Genomic DNA, 23,016 nt, shown 5'->3' with positions numbered 1-23,016 from the left:
ATGAAGGTTTCGAAATCTCATTACTTGGCCGCTTCCCACATCTCACAGCCAGTGAGGTTAATTGCAGGATTTGCCTTTGTACACATTATTCAGAGCAATGACTGCACGTCAAGTGAGTTTTTGAACTCCCTGGGCTCAAGGAATGCTGCATTTCATAATATTTAGGGGTGTGCTTTCTCTCCCATTCTCTCACAATTGAAAATTTTGCCTCATCTGCTAACATCTGTTTCACAATTCTCTGTCTGAATCCCCTTGCTTAAGCAAAGTGCCTTAGACAAGACTCCACAAGAAGGGGAGAAAAACTTCTCCATTAGCTAATTGGCAAACATGAGATTCAATCCAGTGCTAATGGAACAAACTCCACTTTCCAGACAGATAACAGATATATTTCCCTGGGAGTTTTAGAGGACATTATCCTAAAAACCCAACTGTCAGATACTTTCTTCCACCTCACCCTGCTTCTACTGCCTCCTTTTGTATCTTAGGTCTATTCAGATTTAACTAGATTCCTACACAGCTAGCACTGCACACTACATATGCAAACTTCATGTGCTAATTATACATTAATCTATTTCACTGTATGTACACGAGTAAGGGAAGCTACAGCAGACTGTGGCTTCTTAGCATGTGGATATACATTGAAAAAGATACACGTACAGTCATCACATGTGGTTTGCACAGGGATAGAACACATCCCATTTGAATGTGCCCATATTTCATTCGCATAACTTTTTGTTTCACACACCTCTGTTTTAGCATATGTAGTTTGCATATAGAACAGCTGTCAACTGATTACATAATCTTAAAAATGAAGTATGTGCTAAAGTATGCTAGCAATCTGGTAACGTGTTGGATCACATCACAGTGTGTGAAAGACAGCAGTATGCTTTTTAGCAAACATCCCAGCAAAGGCAATGCATTTAATGGGCTTGAAAAACAATACTTTTGCTTGTGGCAGCATTCTGTTCTGGACTATTTAAACTGGGGATTTGAGTTTCTGTGATAAATGCCCAAAATGTATCAGTTATTTCCCCCCCTGCAGTTCTGCATTGTCAACATAGTCTTCAAGCTGAACTATTGTAATGCTCTTAAATGTTTCGTTAATCCTATTTGGAGGACAAAATGAACTGACTTAGCAAAATTGAAAGCTCTTGTAATTCAAGAGTGAATATTCAGAAAATACACAAATTGTATCCCATTACTTCAGAAGGTACATCAGAATAATCTTTATTTGCATCAGCCACTAGCCATAGCAATAAAATAAAATAAAATGTACTGAAGATAGAGGTAAAAACTTAACTATACAAAATACATTATGGAGGTTTACATCAATAATAGATCTTATTCTAATTGTCCTTGCTAAAAAGTTTTGCAGTTTTTGCTGTCACCTGATTATCTTGATTTCCTAGAAGTAAGGACACAGTAGCAACAGTTGAGCAACCTGATATGGATAGTAAGGAAGGTAAAGGGACCCCTGACCATTAGGTTCAGCCGCTGACGACTCAGTAGAGGGGTAATAACTTCATTCCTCAAATTTTTATAAAGCGTGCAAGCTGGAAGCACATGAGCTATTGATTCAATACTGCCATCTCTACATGGATATAACTGCTTTTTCAGCGGAATTTTTTGAAATAGATTCTCAAGTACAGCTGAGGGCAGTATATTTAATCTTGCACAAGTGAAAGCACATCTGTATTTTGGAACTGTTGAATTTTGCAAATAGGATGCCAAAGTGTCAAAATGTCTAGGTGGAAAATAATCATACCATGGACAAAATTTCCTTATCGGGGCCAAATTATTCTGTCGCTCAATATCATAAAGGCGCTGGCTAATTAAATTATTTGCTTTACTGAAGCTCAGTGTTAAGAACTATTGTGGTGATAAACCAGAAAAGTAAAGCTTTTGGTTGACAATTTTAGTCCAAGCGTGCTCATGACAATATTGCAGCACTAAGTAAGGGTAGTAGACCAGTGGGGTTTAAATTTAGCCAAAGCCAATAATTAAATGTCCTACCTACACCAAATCTGTAATTCAACAGAGGAGAGATTAGCCTCCAAGCGCAATGAAGCATTTGGAACACAGGATGGAACAGATTTCTTTTTGCCTTAGGAACTTAGATTGAACAGTATCTGTAGATCAAAGGTGAGCATCTGTCCAAATATGTGCTCCATATAATAACTCTGCTAGGGGTTTAGCTTTAAACACTTTGAGTGCGGATGGTATGTGATTGCCATCTTTTGTATGGAAGAAGCATGTCAGAATTTTGGCACTTTAAGATGCTTTTTCCTTTGCGTTTTTCTGATGTGCTCCCCATGACCCTGTTGACTGAAAAATAAGGCCGAGGTATTTAAAGACTTTAACTGTTCAATCAACTGATTATCCATATACCATCTATGGGCCCTATAGTTTATTGAAAACACCATGACTTTAGTTTTCTTGTAATTCACAGCCAGCTGTGTTGTATCCTATTGGACAAGGGTTAAGTTTCACCAGGACAAAAAACAATTCCTAGTAATAAATGAATTACTAATTTCATTATACAATCTGTCCTTTATTTGTTGAACTTTTGAAGAACACTGTGTATAGTTCAGCTAACTTCTAGAATTGTTTAATCATCCTCTGGATTGATAATTGTGTAAAATGCCAAGAAGAATGTCATATATATGCAGGGCTTCCCCCCCCCCAGCAGGTTGGCACTATTGCCATTATAAGAGAACAAAGGAGGTGTTCATGGTGAGTTATGGCACCTCTCTTTCTAGAAAAGTAGCTCTGTATATATGTATAATTAACTTTCCTGTCAACATTGATTATGATTTCTTAAGGAGCATCAATGTGATAATCCAGTGCAGTTCCCATGGGGTGTGATTCATGTTATCCCCCAAACCAATATACAGTACGTAGATGGAATGAGGATACCTGTTCTTATCTCTGTTTGCAATCTTGTCTATTTCAGTGTAGGAAGCAGGTGATGAGCTCTACAAAGTGTACATGTCTTATTACTCTAGGAGAGGCTGAATTAATATTCTAAGATTCTTGCTATCTTCTGCTCTCATTTCTTTCATGAGATGGCCATACAGACTTTCAAATCCATTGTTTTTCAAATGAATCTGATGAAGTAGGTTGTTGCCCACAAAAGCTTATGCAACAATGTGTTAAGACTTGGAAGGTCCTACAAGATTCTTTGCTGTTTTGCAGCAACAGACTAATGTGGTTATTCATCTCGTGTGTTCCCCTTGTGAATGACTGTGCACCCACCACACAATTAAATGTGCAACTATACTTTATTAAAGCTGCTGAGAATTGTAGCTCTGTGAAGGGTAAAGTACAGTTCCACGTTTCTTTTGGGTGTGAGTGTACACAATGTAAATGTATTGTGCATGCACAGTTCAAATTCACCTCCATAGAGGAAAATATTATATTGGTAGGGTAAGAAATCCCTCATGTGATATTATCAGCCTTAACAGTTGCATTTGGATGTATTTCTTTTCCAGTTTCCCCACATTACCTGGTACATCTCCAATTGATGCATGATCACTGACATACGGGTCCTTTTGGACCCAAAAGAGGGTGGAATGGGACAGAGGCACTTATGCGCGCTCTGCTGACACATGCAAAGGCTGGGAATGGAACCCCTGTGTGAAATGGTCGCCGTATATATTAACCTGAGATGAATATTTATTGTTTCATTTATTTTATACACTAGCTGTACCCAGCCACGTGTTGCTGTGGCTCCATCAGGGCCCCCATTTCCCAGGAGAGACGCATACCATAACAACACCCCACGCATTTCGTTTGTACATAAACACATATAGGAGGGTTGTAGTGAAAGTTGAGAAGGCCCCCTTGGCCCCCCATTTCACAGTCCCCCAAGGGTGTTCTTGTAAATCCCCCATCCCATCCCGACCCATTGAGGGGCCCCGAAAGCCATGGGTCTCCTGCACTCTCCGTCGGCGTTCCCTCCTCCCCCTGCACAATTTATGCTCCCGGCCGGGCAGGCAGGCGAAGGGGGAGGATCCGGCCGTCTGCCTCTCTCCCCCCCCTCGCATACCTCATGGCAGGGCAGGCAGGTGAAGGGGCAGGATCCGGCCGCCGGCCTCGGAACAGGAGTCCTCCACTATCTGCCGGCATTCCCTCCCCCCTGTATAGCTCATGTTTCCGGTGTGGCCCGGCGGTCGAAGGGGTAGGATCCAGGCGTCGGCCTCGGAGCAGGAGCCACCCACTCTCCGTCGGCGGTCCCCCTCCCCCCTCGCATGACTCATGGTCCCTGCGGGACCCTGTGGGCCAAGGGGCAGGATCTGGCCGCCGCCCTTGGAGCAGAAGTCACCATGGTGGTGGTTACAGCATGCTGTGTTTGCTGATGTCAGGATCCGGCCCCCACCCTCAGAGAAGGAGCTGCCGGGTAGTCGCTCCCAGCAGCCTCCACTGTCTGATGCATGTAGTATAGCGTCTGTTACGTCGAGGCCCAATAGATGCCGCTGTGTTGAGTTGTGTTTCCAAAAAAGTTTTACCTGCCACAGGTATGACATCTGTCACACAAAGTGTATGCAAACACTCACGTATTCACATGTGATGTTGTGTCCAAATTTCAACGCAATCGGTCAAGCGGTTTTGGAGAAAAGTGGAGACACACAAACATAGACATTTTACATTTTTATAAATATAGATTTCCACCAAGAAGCTTAAGGTGGCATACATGGTTCTGCTGCTTCCCCATTTCCCCCCAACAATAGCCCTGTGAGGTAGGTTAGGCTAAGAAACCGACTGCTCCAGAGACCTTCCTGAATGAGTGGTGATTTGAACTCTGGTCCTAGTCCAGCACTCTAACAAGTGTGCGGAACTGGTTTTCTATACAGAGAGCATTTTTTAAAAAGTCTTGCCCTGCCATTATTTCATTAGCTATTTTTACAAGGCTAGTCAGTGAATTCAAAGAAGTAGCAATAGAAGAAATGGCACGTGGCTTTAGCACTCAGTGTAACTTAAAGAAGAGAGAGACTCACTTTCCCCCTGGGTTTATCCATAAGCCTCAAAAAGCTTCTTTGGATGCATATGAATTAACTCTTTAGTCTAACCTACATCTTGTCAACTAAAGCATGCCTTTTGATTAATCGCCATTCACATCTTTTCCCTCCTGTAGCATGCATTTGACATGCTGACATATTTCTTCATGGGAGCTTAAATATTTAGACATATCACAGTAGGTACAAAAGCCTTGTAGGTAAAACCAGCCTCTGAGATACTTAAAAAAAACATAAAAAGTTCAAGCAAGAACAGAAGCTGTGGTTCCCTTTTCTGCTTTAATTATTCCTACTTGTTGACTCATTTGCACTTTGTACTTGCACTTGGCAGGAGCGTGGGTGAATAATGCCTCTCTTTAACTTACTTGTGTGAATGCTTGCTTCAGTGTGAAATGGGGTTACAGTGGAACTATTGGCCTGGAAGGAAAGTTTGAGAATGTAACAATTCTTTGCCACTGTGACATAGTAGCTGGGGTTGATGGGAGTTGGAGTCCAACATTTAGAGGGCATCATCTTGGCCATTCCTGTGGTATGGGGCATAGTTTATGATAAAGCAATTCCATATCCCATGTTATAAAATCACTTGCCTCCACCGGCATCTTTACTGCTGTTACAGCAAATGAAATTCAAGGGGTGTTCAGAGCACAGTCTAGTACTGTTGTGTTGGATGAGTTTTTGTTGGTAAGGCTTGAGGATGTGGACCAGGATGCTTGGATCGGTCAGGCCAACCACTTTCACTCGGAACCCCTGCCCTCTTTACAAGTAATAATAATGTAGATTAATATCCTTCTTTAGGGGCTATGCAGTTTACTCATCCCTATTTACACTATAATGCTGTGCTTTGTCTTTGAGACTCCTGAGGGAAACTTTAGAGAGAAGCAGAAACTTGCTGGGGGGGGATCGGTGCCTCTCCGCATGTTCCTGGACTACCCTTCCCATCATCCTTGACTCTTATCCATGCTGACTGGGACTAATGGCATTTGGTAGTCCTGTTAAGTAACTGCGCTACTATAAATCCATGGTTGCTGCTGGCTTCCTCCCCAGGTAGGAAAGGCAGCAGTATCAAGAAATTGGGGGTGGGTGGGTTAGAACCACAATATCCGCAGTCACAATATGACTTCTGTTTCAGTGTATCTGAAGAAGTGTGCATGCACACGAAAGCTCATACCAATGACAAACTTACAGAGCTGCCAAGTTATCCCTTTTTTTAAGGGATTTTCCCTTATGCTGAATAGGCTTCCTTGCGAGAAAAGGGAAAACTTGGCAGCTATGAACTTAGTTGGTCTCTAAGGTGCTACTGGAAGGAATTTTTTTTAATTTTGTTTTGACTACGTCAGACCAACACGGCTACATACCTGTAACTAATACCCGCAGTGTCAGTGTTCAAGCTTTTGTTCCAGAATGACTAGTACTGTAGCTGGTACACTATTTCTCCTCAGTTACAAACTTCATGAACTTCAGCACCTGTTGATAAACAGAGTCAGAATAAATTCATATGCTGCACCTGTCCCATCTGCCTTAAAAAAAAATCTGCCACATTTTCTAGATGTGCATTGTTTAAAAAATAGTTTGACAGAGAGGTTTATTCACAGTAATTATTTAGGCAACTAAAACAGATGGGACAGGTGTGGGCCATGAAGAAAAGAACATTTCAAGATATGTTTATTGATTGTAAAAGGTTAAGAAAATGTACTTGTCTCTAGACCCTTGACTCTAAACAGATTTTGCACATGCTTAAAACTAAGCTTATGTTGTGTATTTTAAATAACAGAAGATACAAGAAAAGTTCAAGGTTTTTGAGAGTTTATCAAATGAAGGAAGATGTATATTATGGTATGTATGTGCTCATACAGAGATATGTAAAAAATCAAAATACTCAAACTTAATTTTTTTATTTTTAATACTTGTATAGGCACATTAGCAGCAAACAAATAAAAACACTAAGCCAACAATAAATGAGAACTTATATAGGACACAATCCATCACACATCCATAGTGATGGTTCTGCTGATTGGGTTCTGTAATTATTTTATTATTATTTATTACTATTTATTAAATTTGTGTGCCACCCTTCAACTGTAGATATCAGGGCAGCTCACAACATAAAAATACAATATAAAAAAATACAAAATGAACTCCATTTTATTCCTGTAGCAAATATATTTAATAGGCAGAACTATCTATTTAATTCAAAAACAAAATAAAAAAATCCTTCCAGTAGCACCTTAGAGACCAACTAAGTTTGTCATAGGTATGAGCTTTCGTGTGCATGCACACTTCTTCAGATACTTATTCTTCAGATAAGTGTGCATGCACACGAAAGCTCATACCTATGACAAACTTAGTTGGTCTCTAAGGTGCTACTGGAAGGATTTTTTATTTTTTTTACTATGTCAGACCAACACGGCTACCTACCTGTAACTATTTAATTCAAATTCACACTAATCTGAGCAATATGTATATAATAAAAAGAGCTTTACTCTTAAGAGAGAGTCATTACAGAGCTGACCAGATGTTTACACTATTGGGTATTAATCTCTATGGACACTGTTGCTCTGCTCAGTGAACTGAGCTGCAGCAATTGCTTGGTATTAGATGTGGAAACATGAGAACAAGGAAAGCTAGACACGCTTGTTCAACACTTGTCCTTGCTTGTAGTTCAGACTGGTTAGCACAGAAGGAAGACATGAATAGGGGCCAGATCCACAGTGAATCACATTCATGTCACAAAGAATGAATTGTGCAACTGTAGACCAAGTTCAGCTACATATGTTGTCTGTGTTGTACCAATAGTGTTTTCAGGTTCTCCTGGGAAGATAATGAGAGGTGTTTGGTAACTGTGAGCTTGCTTAATAGAAGTGACACAAGACTTTTTGGTACCTGAAGCAAAAAAATGAAGCAGGGCTCCTACAGTGTTAAAAAAGTCATAAACTTTTTGTACTTGGAAGGTACATCAGATTTTGTCACCTGATGTGATACCAGTGATTTCAAATTCCCACCCCTTATTTGTAACTGCTTTTAACATAAGAGGATGGGGTTTTGTGGGGGTGGGGGGTGGGGTTAAGCTGATTTACCCCTCCCCAGTGAAGCCCCCCCTTTCCTAAAATTGTGTTTTAGAGAGTTTGGGATGCAAGAATACAACATTTTCTGTCTAGTGTAGTTGGGTAGATTGAGCAAATGTAGGCAGATTTGGTTAGTTTGCATAATACTTTATAATCTGTACAAATCACAGAATGTATTTAGCAATCCCCCTCCCGGCTCAATTTGGAATCAGGCTTGTTAAGAAGAGGGTTTTTTTTCTGTTCCCCCCACCCCCCCTGTTCTTATGCCGCTTGAAACCTATTTTGAGGTGGAAAAGAAATTTACAAAGGAAAGCTGTGTGCTGACTATTTAGAAATATTGTTAAGGAAAACTGAGATCCAAGTTCTGCAATAACAAATGGGACTAATTTGCTTCTCTTGCCTCTAATGCATCTCCTTTTGTCTAGCTAATATCAGTGCTTTTTGAAACTGGTAATTGGGATGAGTTGGTATAAGGGATTCATTCAAACAAAGCAATAATTTCAGAATGTTTTATTTCAGCACATTCCATGAAGCTTCTCACTGTGAGGGAAGATAAACTTATATAAGTACGAAAGTTTTATTTAGCCAGAGCTTGCTATAATAATAAGCAGTTATATTGACATTCCTAACCCCTCACACTCACACACATGGTTCCCTCCCCTTTCATTCTTCAAGAAATAAAATTGATTTAATTTGACAGCTCTAGAGATTTTTTGCCCCTATAAGGAAGTTCAATGCATTTCAACAGAAAGTTCCACCCCTTTCCCATCTGAATGATAGCTTGACTGGGTGAGCCCTACTGACTTTAGCTTCCACTCAGGAATTCAACATACCACTGTTTGTTTGAAAGACAGTGTTGCTGGTTCTTTGCTGATACTGCTGCAGTATATAGTTTGATTTGGAAATGGGAGAAAAATCCTGTCCTCCCCCCCCCCAAAAAAAAAATAAGAAAAGAAGTCAGGGAATAGATTTGTTTATTCTTTCCCAAATTATGAGTCAAATTGGAGCCATATTACATCACGGGAAGTGTGATGGGATCCAACCCTTCCACATATACCTACAAATCTTCTCCCAAGCACCCACCTACTAATATTAAATTGAAACTGGGATTATAATCCTTACATTCATATTGGTAAACACTTTGAGGTGCCAAAATTCGTAAATCAAGTCTTGGGAACTACAACTTTTGATGGCATTTCTAGTTTAGTTAGAAAGGGTTTATTCTGAACATTCAGCTAATACAAACTATGGGGTGTTATTTGCCATACCTAACAATCAAGCATTGCACTAAATGAAACCATGGTGTAGCATTAATGCAAACCTGTGTGGGATCCAAGAGAGAAGATTGTGTCCACTTTCCTCCTCCCTGGTAGCTTTACTGCTGTGCAGCACTGAGCTATGCCATGTTTGGTTTAGGAGGTTGTCCAAACTAGGTTTCATGGTTTACCTTTGTGGGGCAAACAGTTTGTACACTTATGCTTATCTCTGGCATGGCCTAGCATGATGTGCAGAGTGCAGTGAGATAGCAATTCTAGATAAGGTGGTAGTTTGAACACACACACACACACACAAGAGAGAGAGAGAGAGAGAGAGAGTATACTAGTAGGAGAGGAAGGAAAACTGGTATGGGGGACTTACATACTATTCCCAGGTTGTGGTGACAAGAGACTATGCTCTCCTGGACATTTTCCTTTTTCTCTTGTCTAGAATATGGCACGTGATTTATGGTACTACAGAATCTCAGTTCAGTTTTTTCAAATTAACTCCATCTCTCATAGTAGTTGTCTCCCACCACAATTCTGGAACAAATTGCTTAGCAAATCCTGCCAGGCCATCTCATTAGTAGAATTTAGGCTCTGAGAAAATACCCATATAATTTATTGTGCACTATAGGCACCAACTCCTCGGGGCCAAGGCACTTGGAGGGCCCCCAAAGGTTGTTGTTTTTGTGTGAGGGCAGGCCCCCCAATGTTCAGAGGGCAGTGAAGGGTGAATGTGGAGCCAGGCGCAGCTTAAGTGGTTGGCAGCTCCTCCTGCCACGTGCAAGAGGGACAGGGAAAGCAGCCCCCACTGGTGGCACAGCAGGAGGAGGAAGAGGAGGCCAATACTGGAGCTGAGCACGCATGGCATGGCTCAGTGGTTGGCGACTCCTCCAGTTGCTGCTGTTGCTGTCAGCACTAGCCAGGGATAGCTTCCCCTGTCTTTCCCTTGCGCTGCAGGGGGAGAGGGAGGAGTGGAGCCTTGCTGCTGTCATGTTAAACTCTGGTTCCTGACACCTTGCAATGTCACACTTGTAGCATCAGATTGTTGCATCAGGCCCCCACAATCTTTTTCTGAAGTTGGGGCCTCTGCTCTGCTCTTTAACGTAGTTGTAATGCATGCCATTGCTGTCCTGTCTTTTGCACTGGTTTTATTATTCTTTTAGTTGTTTGAATGAATTGGTTTTCTATTGGCTCGTTGTATATCAATTGAGTGCCTTCTTGGCAGAAAAATGCATGCATGCATAAATAAATAAATAAATAAATGGGGGGGGGGACTTTTAATATTATGAGAGCAACGGCCATAAAGAATTTGTCAGAAGTGAGCTTAGCAGATCTTCTATCATGTGTTTTGGAATTTGTCACTTGAATAGCTCTCTGTAACTGTAGCCTTGTCCAAACTGCCCCCACCTTCCCCATGCCACTGGGGCAACTTGCACCATCCGTGACCATTTGGCAGAGCTGGCTGGAGCCAACGAGAGTTGTAGTCTGACATCTGGAGGGCATCATGTTAGCTACACCATGGCTTGTGGCAATTATGGTAGCCTCAACCTTTCAATACCATCTGCTGCTAGTTGCTTAGCTGCTCTTCTATCCACACTAGTCCTTTTCAGTCCGTAGCCTTCTCTTTTGATTTTCGTGAAATTCAACTTTAGAGTTAATTCAGATGAAGCATTGAGGTGGTGGAAGCTGTAACCATGGAGTGGGGTATGGATTATGGTTTTATGGTGTGATTAGACAAGTGTAAAATTTCAGTCACCACTTCATGGCTTCATAGCTCATTCCATGACAAGCTGTTACCACACTACTTTATCTGACATGTCAGAGCAACCAAAACAAAACAACCCACCACCCTCGTTCCTTGACTGCTGGCTAATCACAACTTCTCCAGCCGTAGGCGCTGGGTTCCACCCAGATTTGAGAGGGGCATGTGCGATGTCATGTGCAGAATGCTCATGTGTGACATCACATGGTGGGAGGAGGCTGCAAGACCCGCTGTAGCCACGGGGAAGCCCAGCGGGACTTGCTGTGGCCACAGGAACACTTGGTGGGGCCTGCCACGGCTGCAGGTAGGCCTGGCAAGACCAAATGAGGTCCACTGCAGTTACAGGGAGGCCCAGCTCCTCAAGACTGGAGTGGCTCAGCCCAGGGCTTCCCCCCCCCCCCAAGCCAGCATCTCTCAGTTGGGCTCCATTGCCATTATAAGAGAATAAGGGAGGCATTTATGGTGCGTTCTGGCACCTCTTTTTCTAGAAAAATAGCACTGCCTAGATAGATAGATACAGTAGATAGATAGAGGGCTGAGGTGTCCTCAGTCCCATAGAGTTGTGCCTATGTCTCCAGCCATGCACCATGTCATTTCTGTTTAATGTATAGTGCCTAGAACCCCTGCTGTCAATAGGAGTAGTAGATAGAAATGGATGTCCAAGGCAGTGCATCTTCTCCAGCCACAACATCATGGACATACTAGCTTAAGTGAAAAATCAGATATGGGGCAGTGAATATCAGAACAGCAGCCTTATTCCTTTCACCAGCCTTTCAAAACTTGCTCAGTTCTTTTTTCTTTCACTTCTGGTTTATTATTGGAATTGTTATTAAAAGAAGCCATGATTCATGTACGGAAATATTAAAGAATATGTTTTAACTGAAGGCATTGTTTTATATTCCCTAAAAATATTTAATCAGCACATACAAAATTTCCATCTGGCATTTCTCTGTTTGAAAGCTTGTCTGTCACAGTGGGAATTAAATGACTTTTGAAAAGGCCGGTTGTATCCTGGGTGTGCACAGTAGTTCTCTTTCCAAATAGTTCTAAAACAGCAAAGCAAAAGCTGATTGCAGTGCTAGAATGATATAATTTGTTGGAAGCAATCTGTAGACTCTAGAAATGTAGCTTCAGCTGTATATTGTATGGGCAAAGTATTTTGCAACTGCAGCAAAAAGTGTTGCCCCCAAAACTGGCATTAAGGGTTGAAATAAATGCAGAATGAGCCATTAGGATTCAGAATCACGTACGTAAAGCCTTCAATGCGATCAATGCACATACAAATTATTAATGTGAGTATATTCATTAGAAAAAATGTGTACCTTGCAGAACATGTGTTTGCTTCCATCATTTGCACATATGACACATACCTTTTTCTACAGGGTAAAGGTAAAGGTAAAGGGACCCCTGACCATTAGGTCCAGTCGTGACCGACTCTGGGGTTGCGCGCTCATCTCGCATTATTGGCCGAGGGAGCCGGCGTATAGCTTCCAGGTCATGTGGCCAGCATGACAAAGCCGCTTCTGGCAAACCAGAGCAGCACACGGAAACGCTGTTTACCTTCCCGCTGTAGCGGTTCCTATTTATCTACTTGCATTTTGACGTGCTTTCGAACTGCTAGGTTGGCAGGAGCTGGGACTGAGCAACGGGAGCTCACCCCGTCACAGGGATTCGAACCGCCAACCTTCTGATCAGCAAGCTCTAGGGTATTATTGCTCAAATCAAATGAGGGCTACACTGCACATTTATGTTTAACATCCAGTGTTAAGCTGTCTCTCCCTTTTTACTACAGTGGTACCTCGGTTTAGAAACTTAATCCGTTCTGGAAGTCCGTTGTTAAACCAAAACCATTCTTAAAACCGAGGTGCGCGTTCCTTAATGAGGCCTCCTGCCGCCGGTACCCTTCTACTGTTTGGATTCCGTTCTTAGACCAAGGTAAAGTTCTCAAACCAGGACACTATTTCTGGTTTTGCGGAGTTTGTAAACCAAATCGTTCTTAAACCGGACTGTTCTTAAACTGAGGTACCGCTTATTACATGTTGTGCAGGGATCAGTTCATTCTGAAAATGCAGAGAGCAGGGAGTGGAGACTTATCTCTTACTTTTCCAGTGCATCAGAATTAAACCCTACCCTCTTTTCTCAGTGGCTAGAAGGCCAATGGGACGTGTCCCCTCCCTCCAAAAAACACTCTTGACATGAACTTTTGTGGCCTGTGGGCACATTTGGGACTTTGAGACATTGTCATAGGCCTTAACCCCTCTTGGTTCCTGTCCTATCACCCACCAAACAGAGAAAGCAGAGTATTTGATTTCCCATGAGGTCTGTATAAAGTCAGATTCAGTAGAATTAAAATGGATCCTCTAGAATTTGCCTGATTTTACACACTATATAATATCTCTCTTCACCTCTGTGCAGAATGTATCTAGGGCAGATTGTGAAATTTATTATTTCATTTGTAGTAAAAGGTGGTTGACACTTCTGCACAATACTGAGACATCGTTATCACCTTGGATAGTGTTGTGAGAAGGAAAACTGAGGAGTGAAATTTTGATTTCTTAGTCCTGTTAGAAAAATATTTTTTCCAAGGCACATGAGTTAGTTTGAGCACAGGGCTGATGAAATTTAATTAACCATGCTTTTCTGGAGGCTAGGTCCGGTGAGCATCAGCTGAATCGGATTATGTAATTGCAAATATATTTGATATTTGACCACACTGAATACTTAAGATGAGTCTTTGCCTTGAGGAATTTCTAGTTTTTATAGTAGGGGGCATAGAAGAGGAAGAGGAAATGAATATTACTGTTTCTTCTAAAGAGTTGTCTCCCTAGGTTATGTTATGGAAAAATAATATATTGTGCTACTAGAATGTAAACTTCTATTGATATTATTGGTGCTTACCATGCACCATAGGAGACGCCAGGGCTTTGTGCCCCCAGGCCGGCCTGCCGGGTGTCTCACCCTCTGGTGCAGCTTGAGATAACAACCTAGACTCCAGGAGCCTAGGCATGCTGTTGCAGAGTCCACGCAGTCAGAAACGGTGAGAGAGACGGTAGTGGTATTATTTACAAGCGTTTATTAAGCATATCTCAGGAGAGAGAAAAACATGTCCTCTCCTTCTCGATCAGCGCAGCAGAGCGAAAGCGAAAGCAACACACATCGGAAGTGCAGACAGACATGTGACATACAACAGCTACATGCCTGTACCTTAAGGTGGAACTGAATTCCCAACAGGCTTTTGAGAATTTTGAAAAAAGTGCCAAGGTTGCCAATCACAAATGATTGCTGCCAGGGATATGACATAACTGCCACCTCCAGTGGACCAAGAAAAGAAAAGATACGAAATTAGATACGAAAGATCTGAAATTATATTATCACGCAGCCTGTCTCGGATGGATTAAAGATTGGTCATATATTGGGCAACATAGAGATCTTGGACATGGAGGGATGGAACAATAGTTTTGATTGGCACGCTTATTTGGTTTATGATAAAGTGGCTGTAATTAAGGATTTCCTGAACCATATAATTAGAAAACCCTTATATAAAGTATGGGTAAATTACTGGTGGCTACTGAAACCAAAGGTGTTAGCAGTAAAAAAAATAAACATGGAAAAGAATTGGCCAACATATCAACAATTATTAACAAAAGAACATGGTGTCTTAAAATTAAACCATATGACGAGATTAAGGAATACTGCAGTGACTGGAATCACTGTGTGTCTTATATAAGGAGGATTTCCCTCACTCTAAATGGGCTTTATTTGCCATTAGTTATATCAAACAGCAACAATAAATAGCATTGGGATGTGATTACATTCAGTATGTGACCCCTGATTGGCTCGGAGTACTTGAGGATGAATATTTTGTTGTATGTGTGCTGTTTAAACATTATATAGGACACGGTTGGGGAATCTGTGGCCCTCCAGATATACCGTACTGTAGTTAGATTGCGATTTCCATCAGTGCCAACCAGTATGGCCCATATATCTCCTTTTCCAGGTATAGGGTTATTTGATGCAGTGTTGGCCGGGGTTCTAATCTGTACCTTGTGTAAAAGTGGTGCTGTTTCCCACGCAGATGTGAGAAAAGGTGCATCTGCCAAAACCACACACGAACACCTGCCCTCCTCTCCACAAATATTAAAGTTATGGGAGCATTGTTGCCTTGCCTTTTTTAATCTTTTGCACCACTTGCCAAGATGTCCACAGCCTGCCCAAGTTTAACTTGATCATGCTGCTCCTGGCATGGTTTCTTTTGTCTCAGTTTGTGATAGCTAATTCTTTCTTCAGCTCAGTTGTTTCCTTTTTGGTTTCTGGTTTTTATCCATCACTATTTCCTCACCAGAGCTTTGGCTTGTCAGGGTCAAATAGGCACATGTGGAAGCAGCATTTCCCTGCTGCTGTTGTCAGGGTTAGTGTGGTCATTGGTTTGCCTTTGTAGCTTGCAGACACTGAAGCCAGACTGTGTTAAAATAAACTATGATGGTATGTTTAGATTTTGGTACTATGGTTCTTTTATTGGCTCCACAGCATCCATTACCTATCAACTATTTTGCCCATTGTAAAAAATTGAAACCAGACCCCATTTACCTAAACTTTGTCATTGACTTTACCCCAAATCCTGACAGCTGGTTTTTCATTTGCTTTGGATGAATACCGGTAGTAAGAGTATAGTCAGGCCTATTTTTGGTAGCAGACTTTAATTTCAGATCCCCGAATAAGGCACAGGTGTGGTTATTTGTCCTTTCTCAAGACCTCTCAACACAACTGAGATATTCCAAAAAGTTAATTTTGATTGCGTTAATTTAATACACAGTTCTCCTATTGATTGAATTTTGAATAATATTTTAGAACTGAGCTACCTGATTAGCAGAATCAGATATGATAGCTCTTGAGTGTCGAGGTCCCCAAGACACCCTCAAATAAATTCACACTCCACACAGAATTTTTGTTTAAGGTTTTTGGCATAATTTTGGCCACAACTTTATTAAAATACAAAATGTGAGTGGTTGCTTAGGCATTGGTTGCAACTATCTGTCCCTGCCCAGGGACAGAACTGACATCCGCACGCCTGCGAAAGTCAGTAAGGGAAAACACTTTGGGGAGAGAATGGAGCTGGGTGGCAGACCCTCGCCTCTCCCCCAAATGCTCCCAGGGGCTCTTGCATGACCCTAGGCCCTTGCCGGGGGTACGGACAAAAGCATGACGAGCTCCTGGATTCCTTTAACGGAATACCCTTGCAGCAGCAGCATTGGAGGGGCAGACACAGCCAATCCATACCCCTCCACCAACCATTTAACCAATGCCTAACAACAACCTTACAAGTTGTGACGATTTGCTACGCATTAGGCAAAAACCAAATGGTACCAGCCAATCAGCCAAATGGACAAAATTCCTACCAGGCCCCTGCCCCCAAAGCAGATGACCCCATGACAGGCATAGCAAGGTCAAACGCAAACAGCCCTAAAATTAGGGAGGGTGGGAGGGTGATCCAATGCACGCAGCGAAAAGAGGAAGCTCAACCCTGCGCACAGAGAAAATATACTTTTAAGCTGTCAACCAACCATTGGCAACATCAACATCTCCCCAACAACTAGAGGAGCCCAATCACATCCGTGGCCATCTAAACCAGGCATCCCCAAACTGCGGCCCTCTATATGTTTTGGCCTACAACTCCCATGATCCCTAGCTAAGAGGACCGGTGGTCAAGGATGATGGGAATTGTAGTCCAAAACATCTGGAGGGCTGAAGTTTGGGGATGCCTGATCTAAATTAACCTGCCCAACCACAGAGGGGTATCTTGATAGCCCCCAGCACAACACGTGCTCTCCATGAAGGAGAGCACTCTTTGCGTGTCGAGGTCCCCAAGACACCCTCAAATAAATTCACACTGTTGGTCTGACACAGTCAAAATAAAGAGAAAAAAATAAAAATTGTCCAGTAGCACCTTAGAGACCAATTAAGTTTGTTCTGGGTATAAGCTTTCGTGTGCATGCACACTTCTTCAGATACACTGAAACAGAAGTCACCAGATCCTTATATATAGTGGGAGGGTGGGGTGGGGTTTTTCTCAGAAGGGTAGTAATAATTAATAATTTTTTAATTATTATTAATAATAGTATGCACAAAATATCCACAAATTTTTTGTGTGGATGTAGATAATTATTGTTCTACTAGACTGTTTCTTTCCTTCTTGCTGTGGGTACATCAAAAACTCTGCTTAGAGATAACTAGTATGCCAGAGAGGTGGCTAAGCTACCACAATTTCCTTAGGCATGCTACGTTTTCAAATATAGGGAGTTTTTCTTTTCTATAATAAAGGGAAACATGTCTTTCACTCAACCTGCACAGTTCGTGTGATTCTGCTGATGGGGTTAATTTTACTCTTAATTTCAAACCACTGCAACACAGCTGAAGAGTAGTGAGTAAAGAAGGTGCAGTACTATTTTCACAAGTAACTGGATATGATCTGTTTTCCCCAGATAAATCATTGCTGTTTGTGTAGCTGCTTTGGGAATGTGGGATTGTAAAGCTAAAAAATTCAGTATTGTGGCAAATGTCAGCCTTTATGCCATTTAGGATAAGGATTTCGAAGCCTGTTCTCTACCAGGCCTTAATCAAGTTATTGTGAATGTAAACAAACGTTTTTTTGAGTTCTAGTTTTAGCTCAGTCACAAGAGAAATAATACTCCTTAAAGGCAAGTTGTTTGTTTTTGTGAACCATCCTAAGTGCTCTGCTGAAGCGTGGTATAGAATTTTTTTCAGTCAAATGAAATAGCGGACAGGACAGGGCCACCCGAGGCTGTTGTTACCTGAAATATTAGGGAAACTTAGTTGTAAATTGAGATGTCAAGTAATGTTCTCCATCTTAAGTCAGCTGGAATCCCTGCAATCCCTTCTAAAAATACTGAGAGGATTATTTGGGAAGTTTTGCAGTTGCTCAGAATCTCTATAAATATTACCCTACATGAGATTTTTTACACACATGTTCCTGCCTTCATAGTTCTGTCTTTTCTTGAAGATAAACCCTGTCCTTTGAATCTAGCCTTCCTATTTCCAGATAGAGAGATGGATGTCCAAGACTTGGTGCAGATCAGTGTTTTTTGCAACATAGGATTCTGAGTGCATATGCAGGGGCTTGATAGCACCAAACATCTAAACAGAGGTGTTTTCTTCCTCAACAAGGATAGTAGCTTTTATATTTCTCTTCCTTCCCCCAGCTTGCATGTCTCTATGCACATTTACAGACAGTACTGCTGAAATATTAAATTAAATGATAAGGGGTTGGGTTGTCAAGCATTTTTTGTTGTTAAATAAGAATGCTTTTTTAATGTGTTTGTTTATAAAGCTAAGTCTAGGAATGAACTACATCCATGTTTTAGCATTTGAGATCCAACCTTTTTGTTTTTTCCTTTCTCGAGCATGCCAACTCCCTTGCTTTGTTCTAAAGACCCTGGCACTGGGATTGTTTCTGTTCTCTGCAGGAACCAGATGAGGCCCAGTACAGCTGATGGGTTCAGAACACACAGGGTGAGACCTGAAAGTCATTTTGATTGTTTATGCTTTGTAGGAACAACACAACAAACGAAACGTCCTGGAATGCCTTGTTCTGTGCAGATTCCATTATAGAATGGAATCTACCCAGTAATAAAGTTCTTATCTGCTTCCATGATTGATATTTGGGCACTGGCCACTTTGCTTTCAACTTTGAGTGCCTGCCTATTAATATGAATGTCATCTACTTTTATTAACCAATTCATGAATTTCTGTATCCCTAAAGCAATGTGTAATGTAGGAAATGGATGCCTCGTGTTTGAATTCACTTACCTAATTTTGACACAGCATAATCTGATTTCCTACCAGTAGTTGTGTTGCTTTGCTTGTAATTGAACCCACACATAAATCTGTGGTGAGAGTTGACAGGAGTGGGCTTATCAATATAAGTTAGGGTGAAAATTGGGCAGATTTGCATGACCACTTGAGTTTAGGGCAAACAATTCTATTTAAGTGACATTAACAATTCTATACACTGTGTACCAGAGATTTTCAATTTTTCTGCCTCTGTGGCCCTTGAGAGGACTAAAAATTATAGAAATCCACCAAGCACAAAGTGACAGGGCAGGGTGAGTGGAGGTAGAGTTTGCATAATCAGCTGACAGTTACCAACATAATTTTCTGTTGACTTCTAATCATTCTTTGGAAGTTCTCTAAATTCTTTTAGATAGCAATTTCCATGTCTGTCTGTCTGTCTGTCTGTCTGTCTGTCTGTCTAATCTCCACCCCTCCCATGCAGAGGACAAGCCTTTGTTGTGAAAAACAGCAGTGCAGCCCTACCATTAAGTCCTGTTGAATTCAATGGGATTTCCAGGTAATGGGGGTTAGGTAACATTTGCTTTTATGTTCTTCTTGTGTACTTTTCTGAGGAAAATGCTTTAACACCTCCACTCTGCCCCCGGATGTTTAGCAGTGGAGGACAGAGGAAGGAGTGGTTAAGAGATGCATGTCATTGCTTAGTTCCAACTTCTCTCTTAGACCTCATCCCATCCCTTGTGGACACCTATCCACCCTGCCTTTCTAGTTTCTGGTACCCAAAGTCAGGTTGCACTTCTGTGATGGAGCAGGCAGCTATTGCCCTAGACTCAGCCAGCAGGAGACCAGATTGGAAAGAGTAGTGGGTTGTGGGTGTGGGAGTGAGTATGTGAATCAAAGGTATTAGAAGACACAGCATATGTCCCAGGCCACTGCATGAATGGTGGCCTCGGTCCTGCTCTTTAAATGTGGAGCAGGGTGGGAGTGTCAAATGTTGGGACAATGCATTTGCTTATCCTAGTCATGTATCCTAGAACTCTGCTTATAGACCTATGAACTGTGTGTATCCTGCCACTGTGTGCTGATTTCTTAAATAAAGCTTTCTGGTTTCTGAGTACTATGTCTGAGGGTGGGAACCAGGACACTCCATTAGTCAGCTGCTTGGTCTATCCATCATAAGGTCCATATCTTTCATTCCCCCCCCCCCTGACTTCACATACTCTCTAACCAAATCCCACTGTCATAAATGTGGCAAGCTGTTGGTGCTGGCATTGGTCCAACCAAAAGCCCATGTTATATGAAGGGGGCCTTGCAGGTAAGTGAGGAGGCACTGGGTGGAGGAAGCTCACTAATGTTCCCTGGCCTACCATTTGAGAAAGCTGCCATATACAATTTCCATAGCGGCAGCCAGGTAGTATCAGTGGCTGGGACAGATTTGACACTTGCTCCCTGTAACACACAATTAATCATTTCAGAGGCAACTTCTGGGGTGTGTGTTAGTTCTCAGTACAAATTTCCCCCAAATTGTGATTAAGCAGCTCTTTGGTGCCACCTTTAACTGCAGTAAAAGTTAACCTCCATTTCAAACTGGCGAAGTTTGAAATAGGTTTCAGATCCTGTGTTAAGGGGAGCAGTGATCAACGGATAAAAGGAATTTGAGGAGGAAGGGGAGGGTGGAATTTGCTCCAGAGAGATGAGGGGCTATGAGGAAGGAACATGTGTTCCACAGGCTGGGTGGTTTATGATAATAGTGGGTTAGCAAGGGGACAACATTTCATCTACACTGGCCTTTTAAACCTGGACCATGTTGTTCTTTTGCTTTATTTTAAGGTTACATTTCTGGATTCACTTACTCATTTTATGTTTAAGTACAAAAGTGTTGCCCGTTACATGCATAAAACACTGTTGAATTTTGTGTGATTTATATGAATACATAACTGGATTATAGCCAGAATCTTGAGAGCTCCAGTTTGGCTATAAGCTAGAACTTTGTACTATCTAGACTTCTCTGTACAGCATTTGCTATGTTTGACGGAATGCAGTCTTTCTCATTGAAAAAAAAAATACATTGCTCTTCATGTAGTTTTTCACAGCTGTAAGGCAAAACATGGCTCGCTTTTGCTCGCTTTTTAAAAGTTGATATTTTTGTCCCGTCCCCCCCCGACAAAGCCATATAAACATTGTTGCTTCTAAAAGATAAAAAGTTTTGATTTGTCACTGTACAAAGCTTAGAGATTTTGGATTTATCCATAAAATTAATTTTTCAACAACTGTTCCCCCCCCCCCTCTCTCATATAGTAAACTAGTACTGAGGCTGACTGAAGATGATTCATTGGTGGAGACCAATTTTAGTCACTGGGTCTGTGTGAGTTTCGTCTGCACTGGCCTTTAGGGCACACTTGCTTATTTTTAGAGGCTATTTTTAGTTCCACTGTGTTACTGTAAAAGGCAATAAAAAATACCAAATGTTAAAGATGGCCATCCTTTGTAGCTAGTTTATAGAAGTATATGTCGTCTTGGATGCCCTTCAGAATCTCAAAAGGAAAGATGGGCTGGGATGTTTTGTCACATGCAAATTTATTAAATGTATTAAATGTATTAAATATAAATTAAATTAAATTAAATTAAATTAAATATAAATTAAATTAAATGTATTAAATATGACTACGTACATCAATCCAGATTTACACTTGCTGTCCTTTTAGTCTGTAATCAATGGAAATGTAGACACTATCATCAAAGATGAAAGATGCCTCTGTCACTCACTTCCACTATGAGATTGTAAACGTCTATGGGTTATATCCAGTGAAGTTGTCCCATTAGCACAAGAACTTGTGTATCCTCCTAATTATGCTCTGGAGGGTTGGGAAAACTTCCAGAACAGATTTGCTGGGGTGGGAGGTGAGGAGAAGGAGGGGGAAGCTTTATAGCACAAGCCAAAGTCCTTGCAAATGGAACAACTTGGTTGGATATAACCCCAGATTTTCGCCTCTATATTTAACATGGGGAATTAAAAGTTCTTTCCTTCAAAGCAGGTACAGATAAATAATTTTATATGTTACAATCCAAACACTATCCAATGTAGTGCCTTCCATATTTTTTGAACTACAACTCCCATAATACCTAATCATTGGCTTTGCTGCCTGGGGATGATGAAAGTTGTAGCCCGGGAGCTGAAAGGCTATCCCTGCACTAAAGCAACAGTCAGTTTGCTTGGTTCTTGGTTGTTCATGTCTTTCTCAATATCTGTTGTGCATGGACACTTAACATCCTGACCATTTGCCAATCTCTAAACCATGATTTAGCAACCTGTGGCCCAAGATTGAGAGGATAGGAAAATTCTTTATACTAAGTAAAGACCACTGGTCCCTCTATTGTCCACGCTGACTGCAGCATCTCTTCATGGTTTCAGGCAGGAGTCATTTTCCCAACCCTGCCTAGAGATGCTAGGGATTGAGCCTGGACCTTCTGCATGCAAAACAGATGTTCTGCTACTGAGCTACAACTTTATCTTTGGTCTAAAATTTCATGAAGAGTGGCAAGGGGGAGGGCAATGGAGAGCAAGCAGGTGACAAGGGGAGAGAGAAGTGCCTTTTTGTTTTGACCCTGCCCACTGACTTTGGCCTTGTCCACCACTAGATAGATCCACATTTAACTGTTTTTGGGTGGTTCATTTACTCCTTAATTTCTCCCCCAACATTTTGCTGTTCTGCCTGCTGATACCACCCTCTTGTGTGTGGGGGGGTGATAACAAGTTTGTTGGTGTGTGAGGGGGGGATGATATCCTTTTGCCATCCCTGCAGCTTGGAAGAGAGTAGCCTACAGTGGAATCCCAGCTGCAGCAGAAGCCTGAGCTAGGTTCCTGCATATACAAGAGGCGTATGATACTTTAATAGTAGCTGTCAGATAACATTAGGACATTGTTGTCACAAATAAATCGAGCAAGAGCTACAAGGTACAAGAAGCCAACTGAGCAGATACAAAAGGGCAAGTTTGTCCATTGGTATTCACTAAGGCTACAGAGAGAGCTGCCTGCTCAGTTGATTGCTGGTTTTACTGTTTGAGGTTTCAGAGCATAAACTGGTAGAATCACATTTATCTACCAATTC

General features: G+C 41.6%; 1 protein-coding gene across 9 annotated transcripts in view; it reads left to right on the top strand.

Annotated features, from left to right (window-relative positions):
• ADCY5 (adenylate cyclase 5) overlaps nucleotides 1-23,016 on the top strand; it is a 191,707-nt gene that overhangs the window by 61,287 nt on the left and 107,404 nt on the right. Inside the window, exon 1 of one of the 9 annotated variants that reach the window (XM_060276116.1) lies at nucleotides 17,181-18,628. The exons of the other annotated variants lie outside the window; for them this stretch is intronic. Within the exon in view, the coding sequence (XP_060132099.1) occupies nucleotides 18,521-18,628 (108 nt within the window). The 5' untranslated portion in view covers nucleotides 17,181-18,520. Of the gene's footprint in view, nucleotides 1-17,180; nucleotides 18,629-23,016 lie in introns of those variants that run through there. 9 annotated transcript variants of the gene reach the window in all.

The sequence above is a fragment of the Zootoca vivipara genome, chromosome 1, assembly GCF_963506605.1.
Source record: "Zootoca vivipara chromosome 1, rZooViv1.1, whole genome shotgun sequence".
In the NCBI taxonomy this organism is placed as follows: Eukaryota; Metazoa; Chordata; class Lepidosauria; order Squamata; family Lacertidae; genus Zootoca; species Zootoca vivipara.
Note: the sequence above shows the minus strand (reverse complement) of the source record. Positions and strands in the feature narration are given on the sequence as shown.